Raw genomic sequence first — 26,536 nt, forward strand, 5'->3', positions numbered from 1 at the left:
CCTCACCAGCCTGCACGTGAATTATGTTTCGGTGCCTATAAATTGACATGTAAAGGCCGGGGGCTCAATAATTGTTAAAGGGAACCTGTAATCAGAAATGGGTCTAATAGACCACAACCAGACCAATAGAACACCTTCCAGATCATGTTTCTTTCATGGCTCAGCATGGTTCCATCACCCAGAAAATCAACTTTTTGAAGTGAGAAGTAAACTGGTATAAAGTCAAGGAGGTGGTGAAGTCAAGCTCTCCCCACATCCTCCCATGTGATTGATATAATGCACTGGACTTCAGGAGATCTGGTTAGGGATATTTCTGAAATAAGGACTATCAATTACAGTGAATGGGGCGTTCAAGCCAAGGAGAGCTTGACTTCAGTGCTAAATTCTCTGCCTCCTTGACATTATACAACTGATTTCCATCTCACTTCAAATCTGATTTTCTGGTCGATTCCCCCACACTGGACCATGAAAGAAAGATGATCTGGAAGGTGTTCAGCTGCATGGCAACATACTGCAAGTGGTTTATTAGGTCAATATTAGGTCAATATCTGCTGATGGGTTCCCTTTAATTAGTAAATCAGCTGCTGTGACTTTGTTTAATCAAACGTCTTTCATCTCTGTTTTCTGCGCTTAAAAATGTTCCCTAATAACACTTGGCGTTGATGTAGGGCCGGGCAGGAAATCTCACCAGCGTAATCTTGTTCTTGTGTTTTATTGTGTGAGTGCAAGGTCATTTGGTTACAGTGAAGCTCTGGATACACTGAACACCAATCAGTTATAATAATAATAATAATGAGAGACACTAGTGTGATGGGGGTTTAAAATATTTTAAGGGGATCTTTAGGGGCAGGTAGAATAATAAACGGTACATGCGTATCACCAGCCGTCGCACAGTAAACGCTAAGGCAGTCTGCTCGGGCCAATCCCTGATCACAGATGAGTCCTGCCTCAGCCAGTGATTGGCTGAAAGTCTTCCCTAGTTTTTTAAAAATTTTTATTATTTTATTATGAATGATTTAATTTTATAATTTTATTCATTGATGAATGACCAGCAGGTGGCAGACCTGTGCACAGTTCAATTCATGTATAAGGCGCACTGGACTATAAGACGCACCTCTGATTTCTGAGAAAATCAAAGGATTTTTTGTGCGCCTTTATAGTCTGAAAAATACGGTATTATTATGTTATTTCCTCCCCTGAGATCAATTTTTCAAAATATCTCAATCAATTCCTTAAAAATGGGTATCTCTTAAAGACCAATCGCTATCCATATGATGGATAGTGGGCCCCTTTCTATATGTCTCTCCATTAGTCTTTGTATGTATTTTAGATATGTGTTGTTTAATTTCCACTGTATAAGCATCATTATTACCATCAGTCCTTAATTTTGGCTAGAGTTGTCCTGCAAAAGGGGCTAGGTCCGGCCCTCCTGATGTATTCATCAGCTGTCTACGCTGTACAGCTCTAGGCAGGACATGGCATAGAATTGCGCTATTACCAGTGACCATTTAGGCTTGAATGGTCGCAGGTAATAGTGAGAGTGCAGGAATGGGGAAGGAATGTTCCATGCCGACCCACTCCATCACTGGCTGTGCACCCCCTCCACGCTAACTTGGCATGGAGGTGACATAAATGGGAAAATAATCTCAACCCCCTTGTGACATTATTTTGGGGTTTGTACATGTGAAAAGTGGCATAAAAGCCCTGATAAATGTCTCCATTGAGTGGGTTTAAAGGAAACCTACCCCCACGGATCTACCGATTTTAAGGTAGATCCGGTGGTAGGTTCCTCTAATGTATGTAAGGATAGCCGTTTTTAAGGGCTAATCCTTTAGTTCCCTTTATCTTTTTTAATCTTTCATTGTGGTAATATTCTAATTTTTAAAGGGGCTACTGGGGCGTAGAGTAGCCAGCCGGAGCTGAGGCTACAAGGCCCATGCACCTTCTGGTTTTGGCTTCTGTTATGCTCTCCTAAAACGGTGATTGTAATGGAAAGACCCAAAGCAGACATGAACTGGGTCTTAGTTCTTTATGGGAAAGATGTCTATGACCTCTAGGTAAGGTATAATGGCGGCCATATTGGTTGTTACACCATTTGATAGAGGCATGGGTTTTCATTTGCCTTATCTACTGCAGTGACAGGTCAACTCTCAAGTTCACTTCAAGTTTTGCTCTTTTCAACAGCTGTAAGATATAACCAAGATTATTTTTTCCTCATTAAGTTTCTGAGTCGCCCCGGGTGCCCCATTAATTTACAGCGTGGCTGTCCCTCAGATGGCAGCTGGTGAGAGAACTTACAAGGGGCAGGAAATTGGTGCCGCATTTTCCAGCGAGATAACAAAGTTGTAGCCACGTCGATGACTGTAACGATGTATTGTCATTTTATTATAACTACAGACGTTTTCCTGTCATTGTGCGTTTTTTTTCTATAACCCAAAGAGGAAATATTTTTGAAATGACAAATTCTACCCTCGCTCGTTAATATCTTCCTCTATAGTTTTCAATGTTAGAGAACTATAGGCTCCACCACTGATGACATGATGGACGTTTCCCATCTCTATTAGCAGCAGTGTTGTCATCTGGACTGCTTGATTCTAAATCTATAACCACGTCAATACCAACACCACACACAAAACCACCACTGATCCAGGTAGTTATGGTGTAGATTATGTTGTATTGGGGTTGAGTGGACCATACAAGGCCTCCATGATCATATCTGACCGGGATCAGTAGGTGTTATTGGAATCTCATAGATGCCTATTGATGTTCTCCAAACTTCAAGTTCACATACTCTTTCTCATCTTGGAAGATTGCAAATTCGGTTTATCTCACCAGGGGCCTTGCCATGCCTCCATTCATTTGCTCTGCACTGCTCCATTTCATGATTTCCACTACACAGCCTAGAGTCCACGACACCAGGGCCAGTTTAAGACTAAGTTGGGCCCTGGGAAAAACTAAAAGTGCAGCCCCAAAATAAATCTATTTTATGAACAGTCGCAGTCAGTAAGGGGCTCCTTTAGTCCTGCACAATAATAACACTTTGTAGTTACACACAGTAGTAGGTAAGGGAATGTGTAATATGGGGCTGTAGGAGAATGTTAAAGGACAGTGGTGGCGAACCTATGGCACTGGTGCCACAGGCGGCACTCGGAGCCCTCTCTGTGGGCACCCAGGCCATCACCACAGCATGAAGTTCCCTAGACAGGACTCAAAGAATCTGCCTACAGAATCTTCCTGCAATGATAGGCGAATTTTCCCTCCTCTTTTCAACTGTGTTGGTGTCTTTAGGAGGCTGAAGGATTGAAGGAACAAGGAGAAATAAATTCCTGCTTAAATTGCTGCGCTGGCACTTTGCAATAAATAAGTGGCTTTTGGTTGAAGTTTGGGCACTCAGGCTCTAAAAGGTTCCCCATCACTGTTATAGGAGATGGACAGATGATGGGGAGATTGATGATGGAAGATAAATATGAAAAAATATATAGATTTATAGATGGACGATAGATTTATAGAAGCATAAATATAAAGTAGATAAATGGGTAGATGGATATGAGAGAGAGATGGATAGATAATAGATAGGAGATGGGTAGGTCGATGGATATATACAGGAAGTCCCCGGGTTATGTACAAGATAGGTTTGTTCTTAAGTCGAATTTGTATGTAAGTGGGAAGTGTATATTTTATAACTGTAATCCCAGCCAAAATTTTTTTGGTCTCGGTAACAATTGGATTTTAAAACTTTTTGGGTTGTCATAAGAACCAGGATTAACAATAAAGCTTCATTGCAGACACCTGTGATAACTGTTATAGCTGTTTATTGTAGCCTAAGGATAAAGTACAGTAAATTACCAACATCCAGTGGTCCGTTTATAACTAGAGGTCATCTGTAAGTCGAGTGTTCTTAAGTAGGGGACCGCCTGTAGTTAAATAGACAAAAAGCGATCTAGATAAATGGTTAGACAGATCTATAGATATGAACGAGATAAATAACTGGACGGATAGCTATATAGACGGATGGATGCGCCTTATCGGACCGATCTCTAGGTAAGTTTTTTTTTTTTTGTTTGTTTGTTTTTTTAATAGTGTGCACATAGGGACAACATAAAGGGCGATTGATTTGATCCCAAATTGACCTGACAGGTTCTCTTTAAAGGGGAATTTATCACTTATGGGGGGATGTCCTATAGCAGTGATGGCTAACCTATGGCACTGGTGCCAGAGGTGGCACTCAGAGCCCTTTCTGTGGGCACTCAGGCCATCACCAGAGATGACTCGAGGTATCTTCCTGCAGTCCCAGGCAGCCCAGGACCTGCTGTGCACAGAGCTATATTAAAGTGACAGCTCTACCAGAGTCTATTTTCTGCTATATTGGTGTCCTCAGGTGCTGGTATCAATGAAAACTGTGACAGAGAAGGGAGTATAAATCACAAATTAAATTTCTGTGTTGGCACTTTGCGATAAATAAGCCGGTCTTTGTTGTAGTTTGGGCACTCGGTCTCTAAAAGGTTTGCCACCACTGTCCTATAGGAATACATGGAGGGAGCAGCGCGTGCTCAGCCAAAGAGTGTATTCCCCTTCACAAGTAGATGGGTCTCCTAAACCAGATTTGTGAATGCAACTGTTATTAATCATGCATGTAGACTGTAAAACAGTCCTATTGAAAAAGGAAACCTCTGTGCACTTACGTATGCTTTCAGCTGTTTATAGATTGTTTTAAGGTGAAACAAAACCTTAGTTTACAGCGGTCTAAACCTGTTCTTCAAGTTGGATGTAGATGAGGCATCACCGTTCTCTTCTTGCCAACCATGTCGGTCCGGGTGTGGTCAGCCAATGCGTGACGTCAGAGTATACAGTTACTTTAGTGACTGACCTTTAACAAGGGACTACATATAAATAGCTGTCACATATACTCCTGCACGTTGTGTATTCTGCTAATCTCAAACCGATACACTTAAATAAAGCATTTTCTGACCAAAAGCAGTAAAACAGACTCCATTCTCTGTCAAGTGAATGAATGAACTGATAAGATCTTTCCATCATTTACTGCGGCTATCTGGAAGTTACAGAAGTTAAAAGTAATCATTTCCAGATTAAAAGGTTTATGGTATTCAAGCTAATTAAAAAGCTGGGAGATCTAAAGAGAACATAGAAACATTTTCTTAAAGGGGAATGACAGTAATTTAAAGGACGTCTACCACCAGGATGAAGGATTGTAAACCAAGCACACTGACATACTGGTGTGTGCCCCCTCTATCAGGATACACTCTTCTTTTAGCTTCTTATTCCTTGATTTTTACGGGGGGGAAGCCATTATAATTTATGCAAATGAACCTGAGGGGTTCAGGGTCAATTAACCGCTATAGAGCCTAGACTCATTTGCATAATTTAGAAAGCCTTTTTAAGTACAAACAAAGGCATAAGAAGCTAAAATAAGAGTGGGTCCTGCTAGAGGTGGCACACTCCAATATGTCAGTGTGCTTGGTTTACAATCCTTGATCCTGTTCCTTTAAAGTATAGTATTCTATTTGCATTATGAAAAGTTATATATTTGTCCAGCATCCTCAAGATCACTGCTTGCTATCATTGAGTAGAAACCTTCACTGAATGCTAATCTGGTTATGTGACAGACATTTATCAATATTGTCGCAGTGCCTGTGTATTTGGGGCGCGAGTCATGCATTAAATTACACTGGGATGTTAGTCAAGACCATTTTTGCTCATTGGCAAAATCTAACTCCACATTCATGAAGGTGAACTCAAACTCTGTAGACTAACTTTTTGCAGTTCTAGGAGAATGCCAAAAATTGCCCCATAAAAAAAATACGTTTCTGGACAGTAGAAGTGCGGGAAAGTGTCACACCCAAATTGTGTGTCCAAAACAAAAGTGTGAGTGTCAGAAAAGGACCAACATTGTGGAGCCGACAACCCAAACACAAATATGGTGCACAAGGTGCAGAAAAAATCTGCCAAAAAACTATCAAAAAGTCAATAATAAATGTCCCCCCATAGGCTCTTATCCTTGGAATGTGGTGGGTTCAGTTCATGAAAAGTTCCTGTTGAAAACATGGCAAAATGAAAGGGAATCTACCATCAAAATAAATGATCAACCAGGGACACTTAATCATAGATCCAGACAGACACTGTCCAGGAGCAGATCTCCACTTCCCCTCAGCACCTTCAGCACTTCTTGCACAGTGTAACAGCCTGTGAAGCTGCAGCACGGATGGGCTCTGGTAATGTTCCCCAGAGACCATTCTGACTCATTAATTTAAAAGTTGATTTTAGTAGAGAAGAGGCCATGGATAACAAATATAAGAATATTACCACAGTCACGGTGGCTGGATCTATGAGTAAGTGTTCTGGTTTATCATGATGGATTTGGATGGGAGATTTCCTTTAAGGGGAGGGTCATTGGTTGTAGTGCAGCAGCCCCTGGTACACAGCTATGGTGGTTTAGGCCTATCAGAAAGTTATGGTATAAATCTAAGCTGTTATCCAAGTTTATGTGAATGTAAGTGCTGTTTTTGATCACCACCTACTTAGATAACGAAGATGAAGAAGATGGAGATGTCGTGGATTCAGGATTCAACCCATATATGCCAGCAGTTCCCGGTCAGACTGAAAATCAAATCGCCCGACGTCTTACTAAAGGAAAGAAAACCAGGAGGATCATGTCCAACAAAGCCCAAGATTTTCAAGTAAGGCCGAATTCACACCTGCATTACTGCTTTTCGCTCCTCTTTAGCCTCCTCCATTTTATCAGAGAGTAACAATCTAAAAACGGACGTTGAGCGAAATGTTCCGTTCCCACATAGACTCTAATGTATCTCAAGTGTGAATTTGGCCTCATTTTGAATACACATACTAGGAACCTTACGAAAAGCCTCTGATATAATGATTTTATCATGAATCTGGGAAAAAAAACTTTCTGCTTTTAATGTTTTCCTTGACAGATCCGAGTTCGAGTAATTGAAGGGCGGCAGTTGTCTGGAAATAACTTAAAACCCGTGGTGAAGGTCAGCGTCGCCGGGCAGACCCACAGAACAAGGATCAAAAGGGGAAACAACCCCTACTTTGATGAGGTCAGTGTTTGCTAAATTTTCTTGCTATTTTTGCGCCCCCTAGTGGCACAGAATCCTAGTTACTGCTTTGGATTACTAAAATGGCAATGTAAACTCACGAGTTATCAAGATAAGTTCTTTGCACATGTATTTTATTAAGTCCAGTCATTGTGTTCTTTGTGTAGATGTAGCGAAACTTATTAAAGGGATAGTCCAAAACTGTGCCACTTTCATAGTAAAAAAACAGGGGCACATTTACTTACCTGGTCCTTTTGCGATCCCTGAGGTGCGTTGTCTGACGAGGATGATTCACTAAGATTGTGCGCCCGAGATCCTGCATGTGTCGCTTCCCCGCTCAGGTCCGCCAGAGTTCACCTTCTTATTTCCGGTGTATGTGAGTGCATGTTTTGCGACACAATTTGAATTTTAAATCCTGCGCTCAGTCCGAATCAGTAGGGTTGTCTGAAGACCACGCCCCCCAATATGTGTTGCTTGAAAGTCAGTGCAATTGCGGCAAAATCTGATCGCCTGCGCCAAAAACCCCTGTTAAATGCGATGCACATCGGAAATAGTCGGGAAACCCGATGGAAATGCGGTCCTATGACCCCTAGTAAATGTGCCCCACAGTGTTCATCCAAACCTGATTTTATTAGTGAATGAATGGTTATTAAAGAACAGTGAGTTTAGGGGGATACCCAGTTCCTGGTGTGCTCTGTGTGGATAGCTTTAAACTCTGAAGTTCCTATGCACACCCTCCATGTTTTTCTTAAATCACACATAACACACCCTGGACTTGACTTGATCTTGTTCCTCACTTACTGGAGACGGCACCAATGGCACCAAAAAATACACTAGAGGTGATTTATCTGCAATTTAATGTATTTGAGCTCTGCACACCACTTGGGGTGTGGAGCTGAATAGGTGAGGTTGTGAATTTCCCAGACCACCGAATTCCCTAAAGTCTCAATCAGAAAGTGGCAGAGATTATTACAAGCTTTTAGACAAGGTGTGACTTGGTCCAAAGCGATGAAACCTGGTGGCCGGAGCCAGTCTTGATTAACTCCTCACTGAATTTGAAAACCATATTTAAAAATGGAAAAGGTCCTGCTCCTGCGGACTAAACACAACTGTGTGAACCTGTGTGTTGGCTTGTATTGTAGGCCACTGATTGGACACCACAACACTATGCCTTGTATTCTGCTTAGGAGTTTTATATTCTAGGATAGTATCTGATAAATCCGGTCTTATACTGCGCTAATGAAATTTTCAGTTCCCCTGCCGATCTAATGTCTCTTTTTTTTCAGATTTTTTTCTATAATGTGAATATGACCCCATCAGAGCTGTTTGATGAGTCTGTAATTTTGCGGGTAAGCGGTTATAGCTATGGTGTGTGTGTGTGTGTGTGTATAGATATCCTTAGCAAGACTTCCCATGTCATGGTTTATTATAACGCGCTGTTGTTTTGCTATTACGCAGTTGTTCAATTCTGGGACGATAAGAGCGGACAGCATGATAGGAGAATTTAAGGTAAATGGAATGGAAATAAATATTGTATATTATACACTCACCGGCCACTTTATTAGGTACACCATGCTAGTAACGGGTTGGACCCCCTTTTGCCTTCAGAACTGCCTCAATTCTTCGTGGCATAGATTCAACAAGGTGCTGGAAGCTCCTCAGAGATTTTGGTCCATATTGACATGGTGGCATCACACAGTTGCCGCAGATTTGTCGGCTGCACATCCATGATGCGAATCTCCCGTTCCACCACATCCCAAAGATGTTCTATTGGATTGAGATCTGGTGACTGTGGAGGCCATTTGAGTACAGTGACCTCATTGTCATGTTCAAGAAACCAGTCTGAGATGATTCCAGCTTTATGACATGGCGCATTATCCTGCTGAAAGAAGCCATCAGATGTTGGGTACATTGTGGTGATAAAGGGATGGACATGGTCAGCAACAATACTCAGGTAGGCTGTGGCGTTGCAACGATGCTCAATTGGTACCAAGGGGCCCAAAGAGTGCCAAGAAAATATTCCCCACACCATGACACCACCACCACCAGCCTGAACCGTTGATACAAGGCGGGATGGATCCATGCTTTCATGTTGTTGACGCCAATTTCTGACCCTACCATCCGAATCTCGCAGCAGAAATCGAGACTCATCAGACCAGGCAACGTTTTTCCAATCTTCTACTGTCCAATTTCGATGAGCTTGTGCAAATTGTAGCCTCAGTTTCCTGTTCTTAGCTGAAAGGAGTGGCACCTGGTGTGGTCTTCTGCTGCTGTAGCCCATCTGCCTCAAAGTTCGACGTACTGTGCGTTCAGAGATGCTCTTCTGCCTACCTTGGTTGTAACGGGTGGCGATTTGAGTCACTGTTGCCTTTCTATCAGCTCGAACCAGTCTGCCCATTCTCCTCTGAACTCTGGCATCAACAAGGCATTTCCGCCCACAGAACTGCCGCTCACTGGCACTTTCTTTTTCGGACCATTCTCTGTAAACCCTAGAGATGGTTGTGCGTGAAAATCCCAGTAGATCAGCAGTTTCTGAAATACTCAGACCAGCCCTTCTGGCACCAACAACCATGCCACGTTCAAAGGCCTCAAATCACCTTTCTTCCCCATACTGATGCTCGGTTTGAACTGTAGGAGATTGTCTTGACCATGTCTACATGCCTAAATGCACTGAGTTGCCGCCATGTAATTGGCTGATTAGAAATCAAGTGTTAACGAGCAGTTGGACAGGTGTACCTAATAAAGTGGCCGGTGAGTGTATTTTAACATAATTTTCTGTTTTTAGTAGTTTTTATGGTATTTATTCGCCTATTGCCTATATTTTATAAAAGGGCAATATTTACTAGATTATCTTGAGTGGTCTGTTATCTCCTACAATTTGTATTTGTTGTAGTATTAAATAAGCAATTAAAAAATTACAGAAACATCGCCACTCTTGGTAGTGGTTGTATGCGGTATTGCAGTTCTGCTACCTCCACATGAGTTGCTTTACAAAATGTCTACTTGATGTCTCTCAAGAAGCTTTTGGCATAAATTCACAGGTTACCAAAAACACATTTTACCTCCCAAAGAACTCTTCCATTAACCCAAAACATCCCCAGATTATCTGACATTTTTTTTCGGCAACACAGATTTAAAATCTTTGCTAAATTCTCTCTCTGGAAGATGAAATCTACTGAAAAAATTTGCATAGACATTCTCTTTAAAATATGCAACAGATTATTTTGCTGCAAAGAGCTGTGTGAACCTTGCCATGCACAAAAGATTTTATTCCAGGGCATCAGGCCTAATATTGTTCTCGGGCCAGTGACAAGGGAAATAATCTGCTGGCAGAAGACTTTACAACAGATTGTAAGCAGTCCCTGGGTTAAGGACTAGATCGGTTCTTTAGGTTTGTTTTTATTTGTATGCAAGTCGGCAATGGAATATTTTATAATTGTAGCTCCAGACAAATTTATTTTCCCTGTGACAATTGTATTTTCAACAAGGATTATTAATAAAGCTTCATTACAGACACATTACAGCTGATCATTGCAGTCTGGGACTATAGTAACATCCAGAGAGCTTCCCCAGAGGTCACAGTGGGCAGAGGGGTCCGTCTGTAACTAGAGGTCGTCTGTAAATGGGGAGCTGCCTGTATATTACTTGAGAAGAAAAAGATCAGTCATGATGTAATTCAACATGCCAATCCTTATTTTTCCCAACATGGAACAAACCACATGTCTAAATATATACCCACCTTGAGGCCCTACATGCTCTGCTCATCCTATAGAAATATACCAGTTAGTAGCATTAGACTGATTTATTTACATTGCATTTAATTAACAGTGTTTTGTGTGTATTTTCTTTCTTTTAGCTTGATATTGGCTTTATATACGATGAACCAGGTAAGGGGCGTGCTTTATAGGTTTGATGTATAGTCCTCAGGGTAATAAGAGATGTAGCTCAGTGATCTGTATAATGGTTTCGTCTTCCGGTTTACAGCTCACGCCGTCATGCGAAAATGGGTTCTGCTTAATGATCCCGATGACCTGAACTCCGGAGCAAAAGGATACCTAAAAGTCAGCATGTTTATCATCGGCACTGGAGATGAGCCCCCTGTGAGTATAGACTTCTATATACCATTGAAAGATTCGTATGTGTCGGACGTTGAACCTGCAATGACAGAATATGGTCACTGTGACGCCCACTATTGTACTGTGGAAAAGATACAAGAAAGCTGACACTTTTCTTAGAAGTGAACACTTCATCCCAACGGACATTCTATGGTGGGATCTGAAGAGATCTATACATACACAAATCCCCGCAACCCTACAATGCAAACGCTGGATGAAAGTAGACTGGAAGGCCAGTTCTACCTACTTTGTGTAGTGTGAAAAAAAATCTGTGGTCTTTCTTTGTTCCATTTTCGTTCCAAAAATTTTTTTTCATTATTTTTTAATTTTTTTTTTTTTTTTTTACTATAGTTGTTGACAATTTATGCAAATTTTATATTTTTTAGACGGAAAAAAGAGATAAAGATAGTGAAGCTGATGATGTGGAAAGCAATCTCCTCCTCCCTACAGGAGCGGCCCTGCGGTGGGTGACCTTCTTGTTAAAGATCTACAGAGCTGAGGATATCCCACAGAGTAAGTCACATTACTCCTCTTACCAACGCTCAATCCCATCCATCCACAAATGTTACCGTGGTTGGTAAAATAGGGCAGATCTGGGACAAGTTGTTTGGCACAGGCATACAAGCTATTGGGGCAGCCAGTGTAGTCACCATGTGGCCCCCAAATAGGGACGTAGTCCAATACTTTTTTTTTTTTTTTTTTAGTTTTTTTTTATTTAAGTTTTTTTTGTGTATCTTCGATGTTCTTTGTACAGTATAAGGCTGCAATTACACGAACGTATGCCCCCAGCCATATGAGGAGGGGTGATCCCACCCCTCTCTATAGTGATGCATGGTGTAAGGGAAAGATGGGACATGTCACTGTAGCAGTCTGTACACCCATTGCCGTCTATGGGGGACGTATGTACAGCCGCAAGCTTGCTTAGCCTAAGGCTACATTCACATGACTGTATGGGGGATGTACGTACGGTCGCAGGCTTGTACCGCTCCATACAAGGGTACATATCCATAGGACATGTCCTATCCCTGTGTGCACGGCCGTGCGCTGTGTATCTGTATGGAGGGGGGGGGTAACCCCTCCTCCTCCTCTCCAGTGTGCCAGACGTATGCCGGGTGAGCATACATTTGTGTAAATGCGTCCTAAACTCTGTTTTATAAGACTGTTGTGTGATAAGATTTGGTAGAATTATGTCAATGTACTTGTCTGATAAAAACATTTTTGTGTTTGCATCGCTGTGTGTATTATCCCTGTACTGTGACATCACTGTGTGTATTATCCCTGTACTGTGACATCACTGTGTGTATTATCCCTGTACTGTGACATCGCTGTGTGTATTATCTCTGTACTGTGACATCGCTGTGTGTATTATCCCTGTACTGTGACATCACTGTGTGTATTATCTCTGTACTGTGACATCACTGTGTGTATTATCTCTGTACTGTGACATCACTGTGTGTATTATCCCTGTACTGTGACATCACTGTGTGTATTATCCCTGTACTGTGACATCACTGTGTGTATTATCCCTGTACTGTGACATCACTGTGTGTATTATCCCTGTACTGTGACATCGCTGTGTGTATTATCTCTGTACTGTGACATCGCTGTGTGTATTATCCCTGTACTGTGGCATCACTGTGTGTATTATCCCTGTACTGTGACATCACTGTGTGTATTATCCCTGTACTGTGACATCACTGTGTGTATTATCCCTGTACTGTGACATCGCTGTGTGTATTATCTCTGTACTGTGACATCACTGTGTGTATTATCTCTGTACTGTGACATCACTGTGTGTATTATCTCTGTACTGTGACATCACTGTGTGTATTATCCCTGTACTGTGACATCACTGTGTGTATTACCCCTGTACTGTGACATCACTGTGTGTATTATCCCTGTACTGTGACATCACTGTGTGTATTATCCCTGTACTGTGACATCGCTGTGTGTATTATCTCTGTACTGTGACATCGCTGTGTGTATTATCCCTGTACTGTGACATCGCTGTGTGTATTATCCCTGTACTGTGACATCGCTGTGTGTATTATCCCTGTACTGTGACATCACTGTGTGTATTATCCCTGTACTGTGACATCACTGTGTGTATTATCCCTGTACTGTGACATCACTGTGTGTATTATCCCTGTACTGTGACATCGTTGTGTATTATCCCTGTACTGTGACATCACAGTGTAAATGCTTGTCCTGTGACATCACTGTGTGTATTATCCCTGTACTGTGGCATTACTGTGTGTATTATCCCTGTACTGTGACATCGCTGTGTGTATTATCTCTGTACTGTGACATCGCTGTGTGTATTATCCCTGTACTGTGACATCGCTGTGTGTATTATCCCTGTACTGTGACATCGCTGTGTGTATTATCCCTGTACTGTGACATCGCTGTGTGTATTATCCCTGTACTGTGACATCACTGTGTGTATTATCCCTGTACTGTGACATCACTGTGTGTATTATCCCTGTACTGTGGCATTACTGTGTGTATTATCCCTGTACTGTGACATCACTGTGTGTATTATCCCTGTACTGTGACATCGTTGTGTATTATCCCTGTACTGTGACATCACAGTGTAAATGCTTGTCCTGTGACATCACTGTGTGTATTATCCCTGTACTGTGGCATTACTGTGTGTATTATCCCTGTACTGTGACATCACTGTGTGTATTATCCCTGTACTGTGACATTACTGTGTGTATTATCCCTGTACTGTGACATCACTGTGTGTAATATCCCTGTACTGTGGCATTACTGTGTGTATTATCCCTGTACTGTGGCATTACTGTGTGTATTATCCCTGTACTGTGACATCACTGTGTGTATTATCCCTGTACTGTGACATCGCTGTGTGTATTATCCCCTGTACTGTGACATCGCTGTGTGTATTATCCCCTGTACTGTGACATCGCTGTGTGTATTATCCCTGTACTGTGACATCGCTGTGTGTATTATCCCTGTACTGTGACATCGCTGTGTGTATTATCCCTGTACTGTGACATCGCTGTGTGTATTATCCCCTGTACTGTGACATCGCTGTGTGTATTATCCCCTGTACTGTGACATCCCTGTGTGTATTATCCCTGTACTGTGACATCACTGTGTGTATTATCCCCTGTACTGTGACATCCCTGTGTGTATTATCCCTGTACTGTGACATCACTGTGTGTATTATCCCCTGTACTGTGACATCACTGTGTGTATTATCCCCTGTACTGTGACATCACTGTGTGTATTATCCCTGTACTGTGACATCACTGTGTGTATTATCCCTGTACTGTGACATCACTGTGTGTATTATCCCTGTACTGTGACATCACTGTGTGTATTATTCCTGTACTGTGACATCACTGTGTGTATTATCCCTGTACTGTGACATCTCGCTGTGTGTATTATCCCTGTACTGTGACATCACTGTGTGTATTATCCCTGTACTGTGACATCACTGTGTGTATTATCCCTGTACTGTGACATCGCTGTGTGTATTATCCCTGTACTGTGACATCGCTGTGTGTATTATCCCTGTACTGTGACATCACTGTGTAATATCCCTGTACTGTGACATCGCTGTGTGTATTATCCCTGTACTGTGACATCTCGCTGTGTGTATTATCCCTGTACTGTGACATCACTGTGTGTATTATCCCTGTACTGTGACATCACTGTGTGTATTATCCCTGTACTGTGACATCGCTGTGTGTATTATCCCTGTACTGTGACATCGCTGTGTGTATTATCCCTGTACTGTGACATCACTGTGTGTATTATTCCTGTACTGTGACATCACTGTGTGTATTACCCCTGTACTGTGACATCACTGTGTGTATTATCCCTGTACTGTGACATCACTGTGTGTATTACCCCTGTACTGTGACATCTTTCTCTGCTCCCTGTCTGTCATTAGCAATACTGTCAGTTTACATCCACAAGTGTATAACATATGTATGGGTTATAGCTGTCTAGTGTTCAGTGCCCCTAGAATGTATAAAAATGTGATAAAATGTCTCTTCTCTGGTGTTTCTCTCTTTAGTGGATGATGCGTTTGCACAGTCGGTTAAGGAAATTTTCGGAGGAAGCTCTGATAAGAAGAATTTAGTTGACCCATTTGTGGAAGTCGCTTTTGCTGGAAAGAAGGTAAAACTTTCATAGCTTATTGATCAGATCATAAATCCTGTACATGAGTCGCCTCTCCTGTAACACATTTTTCTTTCAGGTCTGTACAAAAACCATAGAGAAAAACGCTAATCCAGAATGGAACCAGTCTGTCAACCTGCAGATCAAGGTGAGATTTACTAAACTGCATAGAAAAAGCACAAGTGCAATGTGTGTGCACAGACCTGTAATACTGGAACTTGTCTCCCACAGTTTCCCTCAATGTGTGAGAACATAAGACTTACTGTATATGACTGGTAAGTGACTGCAAACTATTGGAAAAGGTCGTCTTAGGATCTTTAGAATAAATGAGGTTTTAGATTTTGTTATTGTGACATCGTTATGTAGCAGTTATATCTTTGTGTTAGGTTTCGTATCCTCTATATTTTCTAGAAATAAATATTGTAATTATATAATATTAATTTAAAGGGGTGGTCCCATTTCCGCAAATAAATGTTATTGTTTGGAAAATTATATAACTCTTTCATTATACAATCTACATTCTATATCAATTCTTCACGGTTTTTTAGATCTCTGCTTGCTGTCATTCTATAGAAAGCTTCTATGTTTACTGCCATTGGATAGAAATCTGACCATGGTCACACAGGTGCACGGCTCGTTATATCACACAGCTCTGATTACTCTCTGTTATGGTGACGAGCCGTGCACCTGTGTGACCATGGTCAGATTTCTATCCACTGGAAGTAAACGTAGAAGTGTCTTAAAAAATTACAGCAAGCAGAGATCTAGAAAACTGCATGGAATTGATACAGAAAGTATATTGGGAAATGGAAATATTTTTCATCATGCACACAATAATATTCATTTGCCGAAATGAGAATACCCCTTTAATATTCAATATTAATAAATATTTATCTCTGATAAATTCCTTTTTGTATAACTTGACTCCATATCTCTGTTCAGGGACCGACTCACCAAGAATGACGCCATTGGAACAACTAATCTGAGTTTGTCTAAAATCGCTGCCCCTGGCGGTGATCTGGAAGGTGAGACAAGCTACTTCTAGATGGATTCAGGATGATTTTAGATGGGTTGGCTTAGGCGGAGATCAAACTAAATGCAAAATGCCCCTCTGTATTTGCCTTGTTGTTACAGTTTTTGTAAGTTAAGCCTATTTAATGTGTCATCACGATAAACCAGGGACACTTACTCATAGATCCAGGCACCGTGACTGTAATCTTCTTATATTTGTTATTCAAGACCTCCTTTCTTTTAAAAATCAACCTTTAAAATAATACTAATGAGCCTGAAGGCCTTGGGAGGGCTTCACCGGAGCCCCTTTGCTCCATAACTACTCCCCCCTGCCTGTTTGTAATCTGTCTGCAGCATAGAAAGTTTCAGCACACAGTGGAAGGGGGATAACCAGTAGAAATAAAAAGCTTCTCTGTACGGCACTTCAAAAGTTCTTGTGGCGGAAATGGAAAAATCAGGCTTAATAAATATCGCACATCAGGTACATAGTTATCCTACGAATGACGCGTTTCGACACGTAGCATCATGATCTGAACCTGTGAAGTTGCAACACAGCTTTGGTAAGGCCCTTCAGGCTCATTAGCATAATTTTAAAAGCAGATGTTAGAAGGAAGGAGGCCATGGATAACAAATGTAAGAAGATTACCACCGTTACGGTGCCTGGATGAATGAGTAAGTTTCCATGGTTTATCATGATGGATTTTGGTGGTAGATTTTTGGAAATTCAAAAAAGTTACAACATTTTAAGCACTGATGTTAGTGCTGTATTCTTCGTGCATTAATGCATCCAACTGCTGCCTTTCAAACTAATGCTATACAGTTACAATCGTCAGATCCGATTGACGAGTCAGTCACTTAGTATCTATTATATTGGCAGGAGGTTGCTGCACTGTTAGGCTATATTCACACGGCCGTATGGGGGACATGTATATGGCCGATGTGTATATATACACTCACCGGCCACTTTATTAGGTACACCATGCTAGTAACGGGTTGGACCCCCTTTTGCCTTCAGAACTGCCTCAATTCTTCGTAGCATAGATTCAACAAGGTGCTGGAAGCTCCTCAGAGATTTTGGTCCATATTGACATGATGGCATCACACAGTTGCCGCAAATTTGTCAGCTGCACATCCATGATGCGAATCTCCCGTTCCACCACATCCCAAAGATGCTCTATTGGATTGAGATATGGTGACTGTGGAGGCCATTTGAGTACAGAGAACTCATTGTCATGTTCAAGAAACCAGTCTGAGATGATTCCAGCTTTATGACATGGCGCATTATCCTGCTGAAAGTAGCCATCAGATGTTGGGTACATTGTGCTCATAAAGGGATGGACATGGTCAGCAACAATACTCAGGTAGGCTGTGGCATTGCAACGATGCTCAATTGGTACCAAGGGGCCCAAAGAGTGCCAAGAAAATATTCCCCACACCATGACACCACCACCACCAGCCTGAACCGTTGATACAAGGCAGGATAGATCCATGCTTTCATGTTGTTGACGCCAAATTCTGACCCTACCATCCGAATGTCACAGCAGAAATCGAGACTCATCAGACCAGGCAACGTTTTTCCAATCTTCTACTGTCCAATTTCGATGAGCTTGTGCAAATTGTAGCCTCAGTTTCCTGTTCTTGGCTGAAAGGAGTGGCACCCGGTGTGGTCTTCTGCTGCTGTAGCCCATCTGCCTCAAAGTTCGACGTACTGTGCATTCAGAGATGCTCTTCTGCCTACCTTGGATGTAACGGGTGGCGATTTGAGTCACTGTTGCCTTTCTATCAGCTCGAACCAGTCTGCCCATTCTCCTCTGACCTCTGGCATCAACAAGGCATTTCCGCCCACAGAACTGCCGCTCACTGGATGTTTTTTCTTTTTTGGACCATTCTCTGTAAACCCTAGAGATGGTTGTGCGTGAAAATCCCAGTAGATCAGCAGTTTCTGAAATACTCAGACCAGCCCTTCTGGCACCAACAACCATGCCACGTTCAAAGGCACTCAAATCACCTTTCTTCCCCATACTGATGCTCGGTTTGAACTGCAGGAGATTGTCTTGACCATGTCTACATGCCTAAATGCACTGAGTTGCCGCCATGTGATTGGCTGATTAGAAATTAAGTGTTAACGAGCAGTTGGACAGGTGTACCTAATAAAGTGGCCGGTGAGTGTAGGTCACCCATAGATGGCAATGGGCTCAGGACGCCGTACGGGAGCAGTACGGTGCAGCACACTTGGGCCCCGTAGCCGGATGAAGGATAGGACATGTCCTATCTTTCTCCGTAATACGTTGCCATGCACCATACATTGCTATGGAGAGGGGCGAGGGTGAGGGCGCTCAACCCCACCTCCTCTCCCGGGTGCCGACGTGTGCCTGCCGTGCTACCGGACAGCGGACACGCATTCGTGTGAATGTAGCCTTACTGACAAAAAAATTCTGTTTCTGTAGGGTGACTCCTAATACAGGCTGTGGGGTCTGACGAAGTTGGTTGCCACTTTCGTGGAGTTTTCATTTGTATTTTTCCTTTTAAAAGTCATCATTTTTTTTTTTCACCTCTTCTTCCACAGTTTTCAAATACATGTTCCCTTTTCTTCCTCTCTCAGGAGATGTTATTGCTTTGTATAGAATGTTTTCAACATTTGCTATGTAACTTTTTTCTTTTTGTAATATAGACAGTGAGACTACGGGAGTTGGGTCTACGGCATTGGAAGGTGTATTTTGTGGTGTGATTTTGATTTGCATGTGTTTTTTTTTATTTTTTTTTCAACCCACTGCCCAAACTGTGATTCCATCTTTGCATGTGAATGGAAACCTAAATTAATTTTAATATATTTTTATAAGTCAGCAAATTATAATTTTTTCGGGTTAAAATACAGTTTTGGCACTGGAACCTGCATGACTTGCTGCATGCATGATCTCTCTATGTTGTTGCCATATGACTTGTCATGTAGCGGTCAAATAACTGACTGGATCATGTAGTGCGCAGAATACATGGTGTGATTGTAGTCCTAGTAATTTGTACGTTGTTCCCTTCCAACCTCTTCAGCCTTGTTATTAGTCAGTGAAAATTGCCATGTCCTGTCCATTTTTAGAATGGACAGTACACGGTTTCACTAATTGCAATGGACCTGTGAATGGATCAGTACCCATGGCTGTTATTTTAGCAGAAAATTGCGACGGATTGATTAAAACGTAGAGTACATCCGCATTGGGACCCTTTCTCATAGATTGTAGTTTATGAGAATCAATGAAAAATGGATGTCGAACTGATCCAAATGGACCAAAAAACGGAGAGACCCTGAGACATAACTTTTGTTAGATTTTTTTGCATAAATTTCTGTGACTGAAAATGCGTTCCTTTCATCCGAATTACATTTTCCAGCATCACATGCTTGGATTCCTGCGATTTGTATTCTGATGAAAGGGACAGTCACAACATTTATGCTGCATAATGGAAGGATGTATTCTATACATTTTAAAGCCAATGCATAGAAAAGGAATGCTTGAGGATCCAGTTGAGTCAGTGCTGTATGCGTCTTGTCTGTGTAAACGGTCTCTACTAATCACTGATCCTAACAATCTAACGTTTCCCACAAATGCATTGTAAATCATGTGATTTCAAACTACAGAAAATCTTATGTATTCCCAACAAAGGTGCTGTAAAGAACGGACTGCTGTTGTACTGACCACAGGGGATGGTGAAAGTCACCGTAATGTTTTATGTGCCAATGCAAATTGCCCATATTTTATAGAACAGTTTTATATAGTATATTATACACTCGTTGCAGAGCTTGCATTAAGCTTTATCATTCAGCTTTATTTACAGGGATCTTTCAATGAGTTCAACACTGAACAGGGGATAACTACTAGATTGGTGATGATCTGCATTGATCAAAAGAAAAGCGATCTTGAAAGACCCATACAGGCGAATGGATGAGCAGAGCTCCATTCAAGTGGAACTTGGCACCCCATTGTTGTAATCAGACCCCTTCTAGTTAGTGAATAGAGAATAATTTATTATTGTCACTAAAGATGAGTAAATTTATCCTTTTGGAACTCCTGGAGCCGATTCCTTCCGGTTGCAGAAGAATTTCTGCCAAGACCAGGGAGCTCCTAAAAAGTAGCCGCTCTCCGGCTCCTCCTGCTCCCAGACTTCCAGGCAGGGTGCCACCTGATTCCCCACCAGGAGGACCTGCTGCTACTCTTCGAGAGACTCCCGGACTTAGCAGAAATTCTTTCAAGTCCAAGGCCAGGTGAAGGGGCTTCAAGAATACAGTCATGGCTTTCACTACCTCCCAGGCAATTCAGATTTGTGCCAGATCAAATTTTTCTTGAAATTCGGATTGGATTCAACTTTTTCGATTTCTATTTGCTTTTTTCTAATTGCCACAATACTCCCAATATAGCCGGGTATGGGAGGGAGGGGTTGGAACATGCCTCACCGGTCAGGTCATGAAATGGTAAGATACAGCATATTCACTGGACCATGACTGGGTGCCATAGACCTGTATGGGTGCTGTCGACCAGCCACATATGGTGCGGCCTGATCAGGGGACCCCATACAGTCTTGTGCATGAGGCCTAGGTGTAAGAGGGAGAAGATGTCAAAATCCTCCCCTCCCAAACTGCTGGGGGCCATGGAATAGAAAGTGTTTCTTCTCCAAGAAGTGATTGTGGTTGCATAAAAAAGACTTTAGGTGGCTTTTGGAATAGTCCAAATTAAGAACAATGAAATACCTTGTTTTCCCGAAATTAATACATTCCCCCTCCCCCACCCCCACGAAAACCTGGTCAAGAAGGGTTCATTGAAGGAAAGTGCTAATCATAAGGGTGCTGCTACACATCGTGTTTTTGGCCGACTGAAAACGCATGCGTTTTTAAATTGATGGGTTTTGTAAGCTCACCATGCGTTTGGCTGGTTTTAATCTGTTTCACAGCTGCCAAACGCATGGTACACCTTCAAAAACGCATGCATTGTTAAACGGACTGAAAACGCGTGCGTTTAAAACGGTCCATAAATGCGACATGTAGCAGCACACTAAGAGATGGGGATCGATAATAGAAATGCAGTATGAAATTCAGAGTTTGGAGAGTCCTAAAGATGTTAGAGAAGTTGTTGATATGACTGTCCATAAATAAAAAAAATTAGCTTTTTGTTCATAAATACCGTATTTTTTTGACTATAAGGCGCACCGGATTATAAGGCACACCTTCAATAAATGCCTGCTAAAACGTCTAGGTTCATATATAAGGCGCACCTGATTATAAGGATGAATGACCAGCAGGTGGCAGACCTGTGCACAGCTCAAGGCAGCTGTTGTCTGTAAGTACGGTTCATATATAAGGCGCACCTTTGATTTCTGAGAGAATCAAAGGATTATTTGTGCGCCTTATAGTGCGAAAAATACGATACTTGGATCATTAAATGTACCATATATTGTTGTACGTGGAAATAGTCACACGACTTTCTAGATGGAGTTGAGATGGTTATGCTAATGTATGTGATGACATGACTACAATATTTTAATAAATATTGTTTTGTTTTGTTTTTTGTTTAACAAAAAATTTAAATTATTGTAGATGAAAAATAAGGCATTCCCTGAAAATAAGACCTAGTGCTTCTTTAGGAGTACAATACAGGAGTCTGGTTTATCCTACTGTATAAGGCTACATTCATATTAACGTATGCCTGCTGTACCGTAGTATTACGTTCACCCCCGCCCCCCTCTCCCTAGTAATATATGGCGCACGGCGGCGCATTCCGGCGAAAGATAGGACATGTCCTATCTTTCTCCCGGCTACGGAACAGTATGGTGCCACAGGTGAGCTGCACCGTAACGATCCTGTAGGGCACCGTGCGCCCATTTCCGTGTATGCGGGACATAAATACGCTGTATATACGTCGGCCATATATATATGTTCTCCCTACGTTCGTGTGAATGTAGCCTAAGGCCAGTGTCGCGTGACCATGCTCGACGGAAAAACCAGCAAGACGGGGGACTATTTGTATAATAGTGAAACGTGATGCAAGGCTTCCCTGCTTGTCGGCAGAACAGCAGCGCCAAACCGTAATCCTGTGCAACATAGATTTGTATAGAACTTTAAAATAAAAGCACCTTTCTTGGAAATACCAGAAAATTATTTATATATGTATATCTAAATAATTGCAAGGAAACTAAATCATTAGTAAATGAATAATTAATAATTGTAGTAATAATAAAAAATCTTCTTGTATAAATTACAATAGTGTAAGTGATATCTGTATTTTCTAGGAGCCTTTCCATATTATTCCTTTTTTTATGAGGAAAAGTACAGATATAATTTTATGACTACAAATTTTATGCTTCCTATTTTTTTGTACTGTTTCTCTTACCGTACTTAAAGGGGTATTCCAGTTCTAGCAGCTAAAGGATATATTTTGTATGTTGAAGCATCACACAGTATATTAATATACTTTCGGATAAAGGTGTTTTATTATGCAACTTAATTTCTGTAGGTGGATTGCCCCTTTAACACTTTCCTTCCCCCTTCATGGATACAATGCATTCCCTACAGTTAATATGCGACTAATCGTTTCTGCTGTTCCAATTTCCGCAATGGAAAAGAGCTGATACTGCTGCACGCAAGATTTAACCCTGTTCATTTAGTGCACATATTAATAAATAAATAAATAAAAATTAAAACGACTAATTAAATGTTAATCTGAACACAGAATAATCTGAAAATGTCTTATTTCAGGCTATTTTATTCTGGGTTAAACAGTATTGCCAAGTAAAGCGAGTTTAGTAATTGAAAGATGAAGGAAAAGTACAAAACAGAATAAAATAGCCTTTGTTTAAGGGAGACTATTCCTAAAATATGAGCTGCTCTTGTGTGGGCAAGGCTATCAATCTATCTAGTATTTATCTGTTTCATATCTGCACAACTATTCATTATCTATGCAATATCTATCCATCTAACTCAAATCTGTCTCATATCCATCTCTTATTCACTTATCCATCTATTATTAATTTATCTCCTATTCATTTGTTTCCTACCGATGCAATACCTATCTATCTATCTATCTATCTATCTATCTATCTATCGTGGCATAACTAGAGGAAGCAGGGCCCCATTCAAACTTGTGAATGGGGCCCCACTTACCCCTCAAAAATATACATAAAGTATATACACACATACATACAGTACCATATATACCCCTGCATCATAAAAATTCTGATGTAAATACTGGTACTTTTGTGTGAAAACTAGTGAAAAACTAGTGAAACTTGTGTGAAAAAAGTATTTACATCGGAATTTAGATTTTTTTTCTGGCTAACACGGTACTTCTACTATTTTCTCAATATACCCTGCATCATAAATGCAGACAAACAGCATATACACATCACAAATATACACATACAGCATATTCACTTCCAATACCCCAGATGCCGGGGGCCCCCTGATGCTGTGGGCCCCCTAGCAGCTGCTATGGCTGCTACCTCTGTAGTTTCGCGTCTGTCTGTCTATCTCTTATGTATCTATCTCCTTCTTCATTTGTCTTTCTCCTTTCTATACAATATCTATCAATCCATCTCATAGTTATCAATTTCATATCTGCACATGTATTCATTATCTTTTCAATATCCATCTACCTCTACGCTCACTGTAAGAAGCAGCTTTTTATTTTGGTAGTAGTCTTCCTTCTCGCCTTATTTTCCTAATCCACGTCTCCTCTTTCCAAGCAGTAGGTACAGACAAGGAGGTTGGATTCTTACCCACTTTTGGTCCATGTTACGTTAATCTCTATGGGAGCCCCAGAGAATTCACTGGATTCCCTGACCCGTATGATGACCTCAACTTCGGGAAGGTACTTTAAATCAGTAGTTGATAATATAATAATATTCATGAGGAGGGGAAAAGGTGGGAATAGGAAAATAGCTCCCCACTAATCTTGCCTCCATGTATGCCTCAAAATCCATTATTTCCGCATAGCATTTAGGAAATCTAGGTGCAGACTGGCACAGAGCTTCCTGAACTGTCCAGACAGGACTAATCAACGTGAGCTGCATGCAATTGATTACTTCTGCCTGACAGGGACAACACAGTGATGACTTATTATCTTCTTATGCTGGGCAGGACAAAGCTGGAGCCGTGCCTGATTAGGGTAAGAGGAGGGCGCTGGGGCAGCCTCAGGAGCAACAGAGCCTCATTATTATAATTTTATAATTTCTTTTTTTGGCAAAACCACTCAGTTCAGGGATTAAACAATATATGTTTCTGCATCAGTGTAGTTACATCATTCTCAAAGTATGTTTGGTTCATAATGCACAAAAGCAAATGGTAGATTTCCTTTAATCCTTTTATTCAATAAAAGTCCAGACTATGAGTAAGAACACACTGTGAAATGCATAGGTCATTTTAGGACCTATAATACTGTGTGTACATTTATAATACTGTGTGTCCATGATTATAACATATGACAATGTAAATAAAATGGACCTAAATGCAGTATTATAGGCAGATTGTGGGTCAATAAAATCAGCCAATAAGTTTGATACTGTCTACTAGAGAGATTAAAGAGGGAGCTTCATTACCAGCTCTTGGCACGCTTGTACACAAGAACCGTTCAAGGACCTTTTTGAAGGTTCTCCAAAGGTCCTTAAACTTTAGAACTAAAAGTCAACTGAAGAGTCCTTCTTTCCTAAGAAGCTTGGTACTGGTACCCATTAAAGATTAGGCTCCCACAATGTTCATGCAGCCCAGGGTCCAGGGCAGACTCCCTTTTATAGATGGGATAATTTTCTCTGGGGACACACGGGACAATATTTCTTGGTGACTTTTACAAAATGTTTCTTTTTCATTTGATAGAGGTGATAAAGTGTTTTTTTTTTAATGTTGCAGGGAGAAGGGGTTGCCTATAGGGGACGAGTCCTTGTCGAGCTAATCACCAAACTTGACGGCACGCCGGGTAAAAGGATTGAGGATATCCCAAATGATGACTTACTTGTTGTAGAGGTAAGTGTGTCCATACTCCTTATGTGTTATTGAATGGTAGAGAATATTATTTGTCAAGCTGAGTATAATGCCAGTGTAAACCGAGACTTTCCAATTCTCATCTACAGAAATATCAGCGGCGGAGGAAGTTCAGCTTGTGCGCCGTGTTTCATTCAGCCACCATGTTGCAGGACATTGGTGAAGCCATACAATTTGAAGTCAGCATCGGCAATTACGGCAACAAATTTGACTGCACCTGTAAGCCTCTCGCATCCACGACTCAGTACAGCCGCGCAATATTCGATGGTAAGTGTATACACAAATATTACATGCGTAACTATATGGAATACTGTGTCTTCCTGACCAAAAAACTCTAGGTCATGTTATGTAAATTATCTGAAAATCTTAAAGGGGTTTCCCCGTGAAGCAAAGTTCTTACATCTTTACCCCTTAGTGATATTTACACAATAAAGATAATTTTTAACCCTTTAATTTACAATTTTATTGCTGTTTTAGCTCCTATCACTTAGTGATGGTCAGTGTCATATTCCAGAGTGTGGGTGAGGACTCTCTAAGCAGACACTTCATGATCCATCTAGTGCTGTGAGATGCTGTGTGCTGACAATGTGCTTAGATTATCAGGGTACACATTTATATAGACTTTCATTTAGCTTCTGTACATTCTACTAGTATCTGACACATAGAAAAGAAAGTGTAGACAGATCAGAGATGAGAGTTGATGAGATCCATGAAATGGATATAACACACAATGACTCTCCATCTCTGCTATATCTCAGCCATAACACACACAGTCTGCTATTCTCCTTCCCCTGCTATATAGATCTTATCTGTAGCTTGTAAAGTAAGTGTCCTTACACTGCTGCTTGTTAATAACAATGAATTACAGAATTTGTGTTAATTTGTTGTCCTGAGTATATTTAAGAATCTTGTTTTTGTGGGAATACCACTTGAAGTCTCTTATCTTTTACATATTTACTACTTTTACAGGTAACCTCTATTACTACCTCCCATGGTCAACCACTAAACCAGTGGTAACACTAACTTCCTATTGGGAAGACATTTGTCATCGACTTGATGTGGTCAATATGTTGCAGGCGATGACAGAAAGACTGGTGAGTAAATTGGATCGCTTTAAGTCTAGAAGCTTTTTAGTTTCTGTTGACTGGTATGATGACCATTTCATAGAA

General features: G+C 41.2%; 1 protein-coding gene across 7 annotated transcripts in view; it reads left to right on the forward strand.

The window, feature by feature from the left end:
• MYOF (myoferlin) overlaps positions 1-26,536 on the forward strand; it is a 116,336-nt gene that overhangs the window by 40,599 nt on the left and 49,201 nt on the right. For 5 of the 7 annotated variants that reach the window (XM_072131255.1, XM_072131251.1, XM_072131252.1 and 2 more), the window contains exons 6-21: positions 6,541-6,695; positions 6,951-7,079; positions 8,363-8,425; positions 8,535-8,585; positions 10,933-10,963; positions 11,061-11,176; positions 11,578-11,704; positions 15,240-15,343; positions 15,423-15,491; positions 15,575-15,618; positions 16,286-16,368; positions 19,026-19,064; positions 24,080-24,201; positions 25,236-25,349; positions 25,457-25,634; positions 26,337-26,461. In XM_072131255.1, coding sequence (XP_071987356.1) covers positions 6,541-6,695; positions 6,951-7,079; positions 8,363-8,425; positions 8,535-8,585; positions 10,933-10,963; positions 11,061-11,176; positions 11,578-11,704; positions 15,240-15,343; positions 15,423-15,491; positions 15,575-15,618; positions 16,286-16,368; positions 19,026-19,064; positions 24,080-24,201; positions 25,236-25,349; positions 25,457-25,634; positions 26,337-26,461 — 1,550 coding nt within the window. The remainder of the gene's footprint in view (positions 1-6,540; positions 6,696-6,950; positions 7,080-8,362; positions 8,426-8,534; positions 8,586-10,932; positions 10,964-11,060; positions 11,177-11,577; positions 11,705-15,239; positions 15,344-15,422; positions 15,492-15,574; positions 15,619-16,285; positions 16,369-19,025; positions 19,065-24,079; positions 24,202-25,235; positions 25,350-25,456; positions 25,635-26,336; positions 26,462-26,536) is intronic. The other 2 variants (XM_072131253.1, XM_072131257.1) reach the window with 1 other exon arrangement.

This window comes from Engystomops pustulosus, chromosome 11, assembly GCF_040894005.1.
Source record: "Engystomops pustulosus chromosome 11, aEngPut4.maternal, whole genome shotgun sequence".
In the NCBI taxonomy this organism is placed as follows: Eukaryota; Metazoa; Chordata; class Amphibia; order Anura; family Leptodactylidae; genus Engystomops; species Engystomops pustulosus.